Consider the following 13750-nt stretch of genomic DNA (forward strand, 5'->3'; position numbering starts at 1 on the left):
CATTTTTTTCTTTCATTTCTGCAGTGACTGTCCTTGTTCCAGAGTTAAAGGGGTTGTATAGTTAGGAACACAAGAGCAGAAAACAGGATATACATGCTTCATTCACAGACAAAGGTTTTTTCCAAGCATGTATGTATCCCTGAACTCTTTCCACCCCTTATTTGCAGAACCTGCTCTTGAAGACCTTGGGATCTTTCTGATGTGGCAGCCATTGCCATGTGGGTAGGAGGAGAAATATAAATTTCCCAAACATATGCATGATTATGTCTTAGATATACACAGTAGCATCTTCAGATCCTTGCTAATAATTAGAAAAGTATTTAGAGTATATATATACAGTAGAGTCTCCCTTATCCAAGCTAAACGGGCCGGCAGAAGCTTGGATAAGCGAATAACTTGGATAATAAGGAGGGATTAAGGAAAAGCCTATTAAACATCAAATTAGGTTATGATTTTACAAATTAAGCGCCAAAACTTCATGTTATAAAACAAATTTGACAGAAAAAGTAGTTCAATACGCAGTAATGTTATGTTGTAATTACTGTATTTACGAATTTAGCACCAAAATATCACGATATATTGAAAACATTGACTACAAAAACGGCTTGGATTATCCAGAGGCTTGGATAAGTGAGGCTTGGATAAGTGAGACTCTACTGTATATATATATATATATTTGGCCATAAGGATGCCAATGAATGTTGTGTCCTGTATTAGGTTCAATCTGTTTAACTACAGAAGATTCTTTACTTCTTTGGAATATCATATTGAAAGTGCACTGCTAATTCTCTCATTAACAACTTAATCTTCATAGTACTTTCAGTCACAGTATTCTCTGAAAGTCAAATGGGTCAATAAGCCTGACAGAATTACCTGTCCCTAATAATAAAAGTGAGACAGTGAGCCCATATGCATGGAAGAAGATGCTTCTAAATTTAGCAATGTTTATTTTGTTGTTGAAAGATAGCTCATGAGCTACATACAGCTGGACTTTTAATTTCACTGCAAAATCCCATGTGTATACAGCAGGTTGCCACTTGCAAGAAATTGCCACTTGCAAGAAAAGTCCTTTCAACTACATGTGCTTTGGGCATTAGCTGACACACCAATCCATGTATGTTACTGATGGTCTCACCACTCACAGCATTCCAGTTCACAGCTTGGTATATTGAATCGCCATGACTGAAAAAATACTACATTTTATATTTAAAGAATGTGAAAGTTCTGTCCATAGTTTGTTGCTATGCACATTTCACATATCCAAGTTATCACTTCATGTTACAGTCAGTCATTCAGCAGTAAATTTACAAGTGCCTCATAACTCATACCTACGGGACTTTTCCAAAGTTTAAAAAGTTGAAGTCAGAAGAGGCAGCAGCATTTATATGTTAAAGGAGTTTTTGCTTTCTTCACCACTCTTTTCTTTCCTTCCAATGTATCACTGCTTGTTGAGATACCACAAAAGTACTACAGAAGGAACTTGACTTCAAATGCATTCTGGGAATGTCCATTTTGAGCTTAGGCGATAATATGGCACTACAGCAATATGGCACTACAGACAACCTAGGGCCTCTTGCAGTGGAGAACCATGGAGAAATTGTTGCTATTTGACATTCATTTTACTTGCCCATATTAGGCATTACATAAGTTAATACTTCTGAAGACAAGAAAACTCTTTCATACTGTATTTGGTCCAATTTCTTTGCAGTGTTCTTCTTTTCAAAATGGGTAAAGAAACATTATGAGGAAGGCAACCTTATATCTGCATTTCAAGTAATTGCTATGTCAACAGTTGAGGTTTCATTTTAAAATCAAGTTTCGAAGGAGCCACTATCAATGCTTATACAGCAGGAACATTCATGCTTATTAGAACACAAGAAGTTTAGTTCATTCTTTTTTATTAAAAACATTAAATTAAATAATCATATTTAATAAAATATGTTAGGAAAATAAGAATTTCAAGTATACCTTATTTGAAGTTATACAGAACTACATTGCACCAACTTGAGTGGCTTACTTTGTATGTCTTGAAATTTTTTTACATCTCCAATGTTATTGCTGAAAGGAAAAAAAAACATGATGCATCCTTGAGGACTTGATTTATCAATTGGCAAACATTGGAGAAAGATTTTGAACTATAACCTGGAAAATTCTTCCCATGTGGTTAAGCTGAAATATGAGCATTTTAGCCTTCATAGCTATTCAACAACTTTTATTGAGTGGATGTTACTATGGGTTTGGGCGTGAGTCTTCCTGCTGTGTCCTGAAGGTCTCGGGCTGATACCATTAGAAAACACAGTTCGAGGATATTTAGCAGCAGTAGCTTGAGAAATAGTTTGCTGAAATACACAAGCAAGAAGAAGTTATTTATATGCTGTCATATCTCATAGACTACAATATGAAAGGTAAAAACAACAGGCAAAACTGGTCAGAAACTTCCTGGAAAACACTTTTAAGATTGTTGTATTTAATCTTTGTAGCAGTTCACCAGCTAGTTGTCAAGAGGATTAAAAGCTCTTGAGTTCTTACTCTAAAGCAAAACATACTTTTATCAGGGCGAATTTCCTCTGGCTATGTGTTTTACACACTCTTGTTATCCACTTAAAGAAAAGTGAAGACTTTGGCAGAAAAAGGAACATACTCCTCTTGCTTTGTATTCAGTCAAGCAGCTTGACAACTTGTCTTCAGGAAAGAAGCACAATGCTATTGTCAACTCTGTTTTTACTGCCTTTGATCCTGCCTAGACTTGTCCACTTTAGCTCAACATGTATACAGTGACTGACAAGAAGCACTGCTTTCAAAAAGCATTGGGTGACCTTTGTTATAACTGCAGTTAAAGGAAAATGACAGCCGGAAAAACATGAATCCAAGTGGCATCTAGATATACTGAAGTAGGGGGAAGAAAAAACATACAGTAGTTCTAATAGAAATAAAGAACTTCTAATCACTTTTGATTTCTACAACAGTAATATCAACTAAGGCAGTGGTTCTCAATCTGTGGATCCCCAGATGTTTTTGGCCTTCAACTCCCAGAAATCCTAACAGCTCGTAAATTGGCTGGGATTTCCAGGAGTTGTAGGCTAAAAACATCTGGGGACCCTAGGTTGAGAACCACTGAACTAAGGCAATAAAGCATTTGATGTCCAGAATTTTCAAAATGTTCCAAGTTTCTGTAGCTGTAAAATGCCTCATGCTCTCTCTAGGGTAAGAACCAGAACAGAAAGTAATCCTATTCACTTTCTTCCTACCTATGCATAGGTTTCTACCCCATCCTTTTCATATTTATGCATCACTTGGGGTGGATTACAATAAAAGGCAATAGCACCATGTCAGTGTGGGTACAGGCATAGCAGTCAAAAAGAGAAAGCAGTTCAGATTTTTTAAAAAGTTGTCTAATTCTCTGCTAGTTCTAGTGTAAAAAATTGACACAGAGACAATACATTAATACACTACCAACCAAAATAGCAAGGAAAGTGGAAATTTACTGCGAGTTTGAGACCATGCTAGCAACCACCTGTGTCTTGACTTTTCCACTGGAATTTACCTTAGACTGGGTCAGACCCTTGGGACAACCTGCATGGTCCTGTTCCATAACAGTTGGCCAGTCACACTTTCCCCTCAGACACTACAGGATTCAATTAAACCAATTCAGTTCTTTCCATTTAACAATTAACATTCCACACAGGAATCAGAGGTGATCATAGGGGGGAAAAAGTTGTGGTAATGCTTTTGTTAGAACCACCCCCCAAAAATCACAGAACTGTGTGTAAGCTTTCAGGATCATCTGATACATTGATTGAAAGAAAGAAAGAAAAGAAAAGAAAAAAAAAACAGGCTGGGGCAGAGACAGCCCAAATAGTTGACCTTAAAGTCATCCAGTTTGTACATTGTCTTGAAATATAAGGAGAGGAAGAGCATGCGTGCCCACAATTGGGGAACATCATATGACGAATGGTATGCTAAACTCTCCTTAGGTGTTGAGGGACTGATATGATTTACAATTCAGAATTCATCTCCCTCCCCCCTCACTGCCTCAATTTTCACACTTTCTGTTGTTTTGAATATGGGTTTTATACAAGATACAAGATGCAAAATATTTTGATTTAAAAATGGAAATAAAATCAAACTAGCACTGTTTACTACATATTCACTGAATCAATACTGAGTAGAAGTGCCTTTGGCAGCATTACAGCTGTGCCTCTTGGCTACATTTCTACTACCACACATCTGGATCCTGTGATTTTTGCTCATACTTCTTGGCGAAATTGCTCCTGCTCTGTCAGGAAGCAGATTTCAAGTGTTGCCTCAGGTTCTCAATTGCATTAAGATTTGGGTATTATTTAAATCATTTTAAGACATTCACTTTTTGTTAAAACGGGTATTAACCTGCATTAATTCTACAGTGTAGATGCACCCTGAGTGCGTAGAAAATGTTTTATTGGAATTGGTCCTATACTTTAATACTGCTTGAGTATCTCTTGGTAAATACCATACTACTGTATCAGAAACAAAGCCAGTGAGACATCTAGTAGAGGTTTTGCCTTTGAACTTATTTTTCTGTCAAAAACTACAATGCACTAAATAAAAGAGAAAAGCAAACAATACTCAAATGTTATTTGACTTACTTGAGTGACTGGATGATGTTTTTCCACAATAACAGAATTCATGGGAGGAGACACCCCAATCACATCTAAGCTACTGAAGATTCGATTCTTTGATGCAAAATCAGATCGGCCAGTGATTCTAGCTGTGATCGTCCTTCCAGCCTTCTGATGTGCCGTTACAACCCGAGTCAGGGGCTACAACCATCATAATACAGATTTTAATTACATATGAATTGTCAAAGTCTGCTTTTCAAAAGTCAATTTATCAATTATTTATAATTATTCCATGTGCGATTATACCCTACTTTTGCCCACAGAATTTTTAAGTATAGAAGATTCAATGCTTGGGTTGCAGATGCTCCCTTAAACCCCCAAGATGTGAACCCTGACAAAGATGTAGTATTTCCATTGAAATACTAAAATGAACACACAAGTGTTCACTAAGTATCTCTCACTATAAACACATGGATAAGAATGCACATATCCTATTACCAAAGTGTGCAAGAAAAGTAGCAGGGGTCTACCACCATAGACTTTACTGGAAAAAGAAAAATATACTCTGGATCATTACCGCTTTTGTAATGGAAGGAATGCCTGATGCGGCAGCAGAACTTGGAGCTATTAATGCAGCACCGGAGTCTAGTCTGGTTTGAGAGGTCACTGCATGGCTCTGGTGAGAAGGGAACTGCAAGCAATGGGACAAGTTTGCAATATTTAGATTTAAATTAAGTATCTGAACTAAGTATCTGAGCATCACCCATTTCCTAATTCTAGACTATGAAATAAAACATTACCTTGATTGGCAGGAGCAATATTACAGCAATGCCAGCACTATGTGGTATGATTGGCCCATCCTACTTAAGCCAGCATGACAAATGTCATTAACATTCATCTAGCATTCTGCAGCATTCCCAATCTCTTTTGCTCCACTTCACAGAGATTTAAGACTCATCGGAACCGGGAGCATGCTCCTGATCAGGATAATTTGCAATGCTTTTTAACTTACCAAATCTTCTGTGAGAGCAATACCCGGAGCTGCTGTTGGAGGTGGAGGAGGTGGTCGAGGTGGTGGCGGTGGGGTGTTTGGTGGTAAAGGTGGATCAAAGTGAGATGGAGGAAGCTTTGGTGTAGAACCACCATTGCCAGCACTGGGTTCTCCTCTCTTATCTGACAGTTCAACTACCATAAACAAACAAACAAACTATTGTGATTGTAGAGCAGTTAATAATTAAATCAGCCTCATATTATGTATGTTGAACTCAATTAAAAATATGAATATTTTAAAATAGAATACTGTGCAACTTGTATTTCCTTGTTTAGACACGCACAAAGAATGTAGGAGCAATATTTCCATTTATTTAATACAAAGTATCTATATAAACAATCACACTGTTAGTAATATTTGTATATATGTGTGTGTGTGTGTGTGTGTGAGTGTATGTATACTAGCTGTGCCCAGCCACACGTTGCTATGGCAAAGTGTGGTGGTATGGGAAATAAAGTATTGAGGAATTGGTGGTAGTTAGCATATGTTACAGTATTTCCTACAGCTTGTGAATATACAATATTTCTGGTTGTTCCTTTATTGTGTGTTGGAGGCAAATATGAATGCTGCAATTAGCCAGAATTATTAGCATGTAATGGCCTTTCAGCTTCAAAGCCTGGCTGCTTTCTCTCTGGGGGAATCTTTAGCTGCGCCTGATTGTTTCATGTCTGGAATTGCCCTGTTTTCAGAGTGTTGTTTTTTATTTACTGTTCTTATTTTAGAGGTTTTTTAATACTTGGAACCAGATTGTGTTCATTTTCATGGTTCACAGCAACACAACAACAACGACTCTGATAATACACACTACTTTTCTCCCTCCTCAGTTTCCTCCCTGGGGGAATTCTTTGTTGGGAGGTGTTAGCTGGCCCTGATGGTTTCCTATCTGGAATTCCCCTGTTTTCAGAGTGTGGTTATTTATTGTCCCAATTTTAGAGATTATATTGTTCTGTTTTATTATATCACAGTAATTTTTATATATTATATTTATAATCTTATATTATTTGCTTTGAACTGGATTATATGAGGCCCCTTCTACACAACTGTAAAAAATCCACATTGAACTGGATTATATGGCAGTGTGGACTCAAGATAATCCAGTTCAAAGTAGATACTGTGGATTATCTGCCTTGGCCTTTTGGGTTATATACCTGTGTGGAAGGGCCTTGAATCTACACTGCCATATAACCCAGTTCAAATCAGATAATCTGTATTTTATAGGCAGTGTGGAAGAGGCCTAAGTGAACCCTCAGCCATTGTGGCTGAGGCAGTTGCTAGGACACAAAGTGAGCGAGACCTAAAGGAGGTGGGGCCTACCCTTCTAACTGGCACCCAAGAGGTAGAGAATGGCTCTGTAATTTGGTTTTTATTTTTCTAGGTTATTTTGATTGAAATACATAGATTGGATGACTATGTCTTGTGGCCAAATTTGGTGTGCAATTTGGTTCAGTGGTTTTGTTGTTTATTCCATGGGGAAAATGCACATTACATATATATATATATATAGATAAACTTAGAAAATTCCAGAGTAGTTTGCAACTAAAATTACATATGTGGAAAGACAGAGACCAGAGTTAAAGGGACAAAATTGTGTAAGCCATGGTCTGTGTCTTATTACATCTTGGTTAGCAGTTAGGTCTTTTCAAGTGTGATATCCAGCTGTACTCCTATCTCATTAAACCTGACCATTTGTTCTATGATTTTTTCCCCCTAGTAAACTTTAAATACGTCTGTTATAATCTTGAATCTGGGGTGATAATTAGATTTTCTTCATTTCTATCAGTAGGATTTTTGTGGTTTTTGGGACAACTTTAGAAAAAGGACAATATATAAATTCATAGAGAAGTGCCATTCTTCACTAAAAACAACTTTAGGAAAGGGAGGCAGCATTCATTGAGTGCAATAAAGTATGTGTAGAATTGTTTAATGGAGTCAAAGAGCACTATACAATGCAGAGTATAAGACTGCAATCCTCAAACACATTTGTGTAAAGGCAGCTATATATTTTTAAGGTAAAGGTAAAGGTTTTCACTTGATGTTAAGTCCAGTCATGTCTGACTCTGGGGGTTGGTGCTCATCTCCATTTCTAAGCCGAAGAGCCGGCGTCGTCCGTAGACAACTCCAAGGTCATGTGGCCAGCATGACTGCATGGAGCGCCATTACCTTCCCACCGGAGTGGTACCTATTGATCTACTCACATTGGCATGTTTTTGAACTGCTAGGTTGGCAGGAGCTGGAGCTAACAGCGGCTGCTCACGCCGCTCCTGGGGTTTGAACCTCTATTTTTAAGCTAGGCTAATTTCTAGAAGAACCAGAAAGGATCAAATAATCCATCAGCAGTGCCTGCCATAGATGTGGGCGAAACATCAGGAGAGAATACTTCTGGAACATGGCCATACATACAAACATACAACAACCTTGTGATCCCGGCCATGAAAGCCTTTGACAACACAGTATCTAAACTTCTGAAAATGGAAGTATTAAGAGATATAAAGACCTCTCTGTGGCTTTCCATGCCATTGACTCTTGTATCCTTCTGAGCTGCACCTCTGGGGTGAAACTTGAGGGCACAGTTTTGCAGTATTTCTGGTTTTTCCTCAATGGAGGGCTTTCTTTTGGTGCCACCATTAGCAGAGGCATGCTTGCTGAGATACGGGAGAGAGCCTTCTTTTTTGCTGCTCCTAGACTAGACTGGCCCCCTTTTTGCTCTTTTTTCTTCAACAGGCAAATAACTTTTTGTTAACCCAACGTTTTGATTGTTAACTGTATGCTACACAAGGTCCTTTAACTGGGATGTGCTGCATTTTATAATCATTATTACCTTTAAACTGATGTTTAATATTTCTAATATGATTGCTTTTTTCATTTCCCCCCACCTTTTGCATTATCGCTTTAAGCTGCAATTTGTTTAACTTATATTATATACTGCCTAAGACCCCATATTGGAGAAAGGATATCAAATGAATGAATAAAAAGACAAAACTCATGTGTTTTACTTGATAGGCATGAACCTGCCATTCCTTCCTGGAAACATTTTTTAGGTCCTCACTCCCTTATATTGCCTCAAACCTAGGGCTTGAGATCCAAATCACATCCACGAAAAACATTTCAAGGAACCTTAGCTTTCTGATATTTTTTGCAAAATCTAGACTAAAGATTAAAGACCCCTCCTTTTCAATCATTAGCTCAAGCCTGGCAAATAGATCCTTAATTTCTTGACGTATCTTTCGCCCACAGTTGATTCACACATATGTATAGAGCCAAGCAGGAAAAACTACTGTATGAATGTCATAATACAGTATATGAATAAACACTAATCTCAAAAAGAAAGGATAAACATGTTTTCCAGTTAGTCCTGTAATCCTTGCTTTCAACAGGGCTGTAGTGCCATCTTGTGGTAAAGTACATCATGGAGTCTTAAAAACAAGTCTCTTCTTGTTAGAGGGCCATTTAGAATAGGAAATACTAAGTGTAGCTTCACATGTATAAGGAAACTAAACAGCAAGGATTGTCATAATAACAGCAACAGCAGTGAAGTTCTTAAGGTTTGTTCTTAAGTTTAATTTGTATGTAAGTCAGAAAAGGTACTTTTTTAAATGTAACTCTCTCTCTCTCTCTCTCTCTATATATATATATATATATATATACAGTAGAGTCTCACTTATCCAACACTCGCTTATCCAACGTTCTGGATTATCCAACGCATTTTTGTAGTCAATGATTTCAATACATCCTGATATTTTGGTGTTAAATTTGTAAATATAGTAATTACTACATAACATTACTGCGTATTGAACTACTTTTTCTGTCAAATTTGTTGTATAACATGATGTTTTGGTGCTTAATTTGTAAAATCATAACCTAATTTGATGTTTAATAGGCTTTTCCTTAATCCCTCCTTATTATCCAACATATTCGCTTATCCAACGTTCTGCCGGCCCGTTTATGTTGGATAAGTGAGACTCTACTGTATATATATATATAGAGAGAGGGGGGGCTTTGGATAGCCTAGGGAAGGGTTAAAATTCCTGTCTTGCTGTCTGTGCCCTTGTTCAGAAGATTTCACCTCACTTTCTGTCCCTCTAATAATTGGATTTTGAAAAAAAAATGGCTTGTTGTGGAAACAAGGATTGTGACAAAGATTCAGTGAACACAACCTTTCCCCATGATAACTCTTTCAGGATAAAATTTCTCTTCCTTGGGGTAGATCTTACAATTCATTGTAAGATGGATGCTTGTAACTTGGGGGCTGCCTGTACTGTAAAAAAAGCTTAATATTTAGAATCAAAGTTAGGATTACCAAAAAGTGTGGGCTGATATATGCCCTGTCTTTCATTTTAATTCTTAGTTAACCAGGGGAAATCAACTTATAAAAATCAGCAGCCTAGTCTGAAGGTCTGGATTTTTCCAAGTGTAAAAACTTCTGCTATTCGTCAATTACAGGTGCAATGGCAAAACAGGAAAAGATGAGAGTCAAGATGGGATAACAGCATATAATAAAAGGGCCTGGAAACAGTTGATTTTTGTATCCATACTAACAGGATAAGACAGTTCATTAGCAACAGGACCTATTGTTGTATACTTTGTCATGTATTTTTATGGGATTGAGAGTATGTGACTTGCACAGGGTCATTCTGGTTTTTTGTGGCTGAGCTGGGAACTGAACCCTTATCTTTAGAGTTGTAATCCCATGCTCATATTGCTAACATCACTATCTAACCTTCACTATCAATTTAAAAACATGTCTTCTTGAAATGTATTTGCTACAAAAAACTGTGACTTTGTGTTGTTCCAAAAGATTTATATTCTTTCAAAGTATTGATTCTAATAATTTTAACATACATTAACAATTTGGTTGCAGAGCCTATTTAATGCTAGTAATGTATTTTAAAATTATTATATCCCAATGAATCAATCATTTGAGAAGTTAGAAATAAAATTAGAGTAACTTCTCTGTGGTACATACATTTCAAGAAGGCAGAAACTATTTTTGTGGAGGAAAATTCCCGCCAGAGGGCGGTTCTGGGTGCTGCAAAGATGTTCTTCTTGTTGTTGTCGGGAGGGGAGGGTTATACACAGGTCACACATTCCTTTGTGTCCACCTACTCTTGGTTTACATCTTTACATCTCAATCCGATACACACAAAAAGCTTCTATCAGAGGCTTCTCTAATCACTTATTGTTTTCAGGGCCCTCTTATAGCAAATCTGAATGAGGAAAATGTACTTTTGTTATATTTGCCAATTGGATAGAATGAGGATCCTCTAATGTCCATAACACTTTCTGAAAACCTGAAGGGAAGAAAATTACAGACAATTCATTGATAATTATTGTAGTGTGCTTGAAGTCATTTTGGATGAAAACATAGCTAGCACAGGGCTTTCTTAGCAGAATTTGTTCTGAAGGGGTTTCCCTTTACCTTCCTCTGAGGCTGAGAGAGAGTGACTTGGCTAGAGTCACTCATGGGGTTTTCATGGCCAAGCGGCGATTCAGACCCTGGTCTTCCAGCGTCCTAGTCCAACACTCAAACCATTACAACATACACCATCTTCATTGATGTTTCCTTCACTGTAATACTAACCATGGTCAAATTTGAATTCTTTGCCTTGAAATACTGTCATTGCTTCCAGATTCAGTGCACAGACACCACGCATGAAAGCCTTCTTCATAGCATCTTCATAATCTTGCCTTTTGTTCTGCAAATCTATGATCTCAGCTCTTGCCTGTTCCAGCGCAGTATTCGACTAGCAAGAAGATAATATTTCTAATAAGCATTCATTATTTAGCACATTTGTATTTGCATTTCCCTTAACTGTTTGAGAAAAGATAGACGGTAAATGCATTCTGCATTTTACAGGTACAGTAACTACATGTTTGTTCACCCACATAGAAAATCAGTTGATTCCTGCTTGGAAATTACAGTGTACAAAATTAAGTGTACTTGGACTCCAAATAAACTATGCACCAAATTGCAAGAAGTATACTACAATATGGACCAGACTTATATATAATGATTTTAACTAATTTTCTCATGTATTTGATAACCTATGTTTTCAGAGACTGATTAGACAGTACAACTGAAGGGAGAAGTCAAAAGTTGTCACCTTCTACGGGGATAAGATTAGATTCATAGGACATAGTCCTACTTGAATTAATCCTCATTTTTGTGTTTTTCCTCCTACTCAACTATGCTCCCTAGCCACACATGAATCAATTTTCCTACACGTGTTTTGCATTTTCTTTGTCAGCTATAGACTTTCTTGCTATTTCCTTAAATTTTCTGGTAACACCCACTCTTACAGATTTCAGTAGTCTGCACTTCTTTTATAATCTCTATGTTTACATGTTTTGATGGTGGACAAATCCACACAGCTCACCGATACAGCAGTGCCTTCACATTTGTAAGGAGTTATGGGCATAAGGACCCCAGGAAAGTGGAAAAAACCAATATAAATAAAAATCACAAATGCTGTATGCAACTGGAAAAAACCATTCTTACTAAGTAGTTCTAGGTCCCCCAGTATGGTACAATTTTTTGGGTCATGTATATGATAGCAGCAAAAGAGGTAGCAAATACAATAATCAACAAATAATCAAATCCGTGAATAATCAATCCATTAATATGGAGGGGCTGTACTTTCATTTTCATAATGATTATTTAAATATTTCCTTAATTATTTGATTTTTTTAAAAAATTACTTTTATTTTTCTCAGTAATGAAATTTCTTAATTTCACCTGCTCATCTTTTTCAAAAATCAAAAGTGTGTAAGTTGCTGGTCAATTTACAGCTATCCTATGGATTTGAGAGTGTTTTCTTAGGCAAGGAATATTCAAGGGGTGTTTATCATTGACTTCTTTTGAAAAACATAGTCTACAGTCCCTGGCAGGTTAATTTATATTTAAAGCAACCCTAATGAAATCCAAGTGCAATGACCAATTCTTATTGGCCACCATGCTATTAGAAAACAGTAGCCCCACAAGTAAATATCTTTTAGTGTATGAGACAGATATTTAATACTCCAATTGAAAAAGAACAGTCTTTCAAAACATTTAGTAGAAAAAAAGTTTAGAAACTTTGGTACCTCTTGAAGTTTAGTTTCATAGTCATTAGACAGTTCAACACGAACAGATTCTGCACTTGATTGACAGGCCCTTTCCATAGTTTCTTTCCATTTTGTATGAATTTGAGAGCGCCAGATCATCCATGCTTTCTTCAACAAGCCCATTTCATACAAGCGATCAGCCAACCTATTTGTATATACCTGAAATTATGGATGAATAGATGGGGTATGAGTTTCCAACATGCTTAAGAGAAGCCAATTAGGCTCTTATCTCTCATATTTGCTGCAATTTATACCATATCAACATTCTATCAATCCTGAACAATATAGAGTTGTGTAGTCCGTATCACAGTGATGGGCTGGTGCATAGTGTCAAAACAACCAAAAGATATGGATCTATGGAGGTTTTACGTGTACAGGCAGTCCCCAGGTTATGAACATGCAATTTACGAACAACTCGTAGATACAAATGGGCAGCCAAACTGGGGAGTTATGGCACTAGCTCACCCTTCCTCCCAAGCTGCAGCTCCTTGCCTCCAGCCACGCGAACCACCATTTAATCATCTGTCCATCTGGTGCCACTTTCTGATAGCACATTCTAAAAGCCCGCTGCACGGTAATTGCGGGCTTAGTGCTTTGAAACTGCAGGATGCAGAATTCCTTCTCCTGTTGGGTTGCATTTTGCACTGCCAGACGAGCTACGTTGCCTGGTGGTTGCTTGTAAAATTACCCCTTCTGGGCAGCGCATAAGAGTATGGGGAAAAAAACTTGAAGATTTCCCCTTCACATTCATGTAGGTTTCGTATGTGTGTGTTCACTAAAACATTTACCATGAATTTCTGAAATCAGGGCATCCTTTTGTAATAACCCTAAATTGAAAATTTCTGGATTGTTCAATTTAAACAAACAAACATGCTCTTGTGTGTAAAAGCAGCTTTGAGTCTTCTTTGTGGAGAGAAAAGGCAAGGTATAAATAAACATAAACATAATGATAATGTAACTGACTCTTTCTTGACAGATTCAGCAATGGTTTCAATCTTCT

General features: G+C 37.2%; 1 protein-coding gene across 6 annotated transcripts in view; it reads right to left on the reverse strand.

The window, feature by feature from the left end:
* Positions 1–1881: 1881 nt before the first annotated feature.
* poc5 (POC5 centriolar protein) overlaps positions 1882–13750 on the reverse strand; it is a 38213-nt gene continuing 26344 nt past the window's right edge. For 5 of the 6 annotated variants that reach the window (XM_062972339.1, XM_008102932.3, XM_062972338.1 and 2 more), the window contains 6 exons: positions 12730–12909; positions 11228–11390; positions 5611–5783; positions 5176–5289; positions 4626–4799; positions 1882–2339 (listed from right to left, as the gene is read on the reverse strand). In XM_062972339.1, the coding sequence (XP_062828409.1) occupies positions 2199–2339; positions 4626–4799; positions 5176–5289; positions 5611–5783; positions 11228–11390; positions 12730–12909 (945 nt within the window). In that variant the 3' untranslated portion in view covers positions 1882–2198. The remainder of the gene's footprint in view (positions 2340–4625; positions 4800–5175; positions 5290–5610; positions 5784–11227; positions 11391–12729; positions 12910–13750) is intronic. The other variant, XM_016990902.2, reaches the window with a different exon arrangement.

The sequence above is a fragment of the Anolis carolinensis genome, chromosome 2 (assembly GCF_035594765.1).
Source record: "Anolis carolinensis isolate JA03-04 chromosome 2, rAnoCar3.1.pri, whole genome shotgun sequence".
NCBI lineage: Eukaryota > Metazoa > Chordata > Lepidosauria > Squamata > Dactyloidae > Anolis > Anolis carolinensis.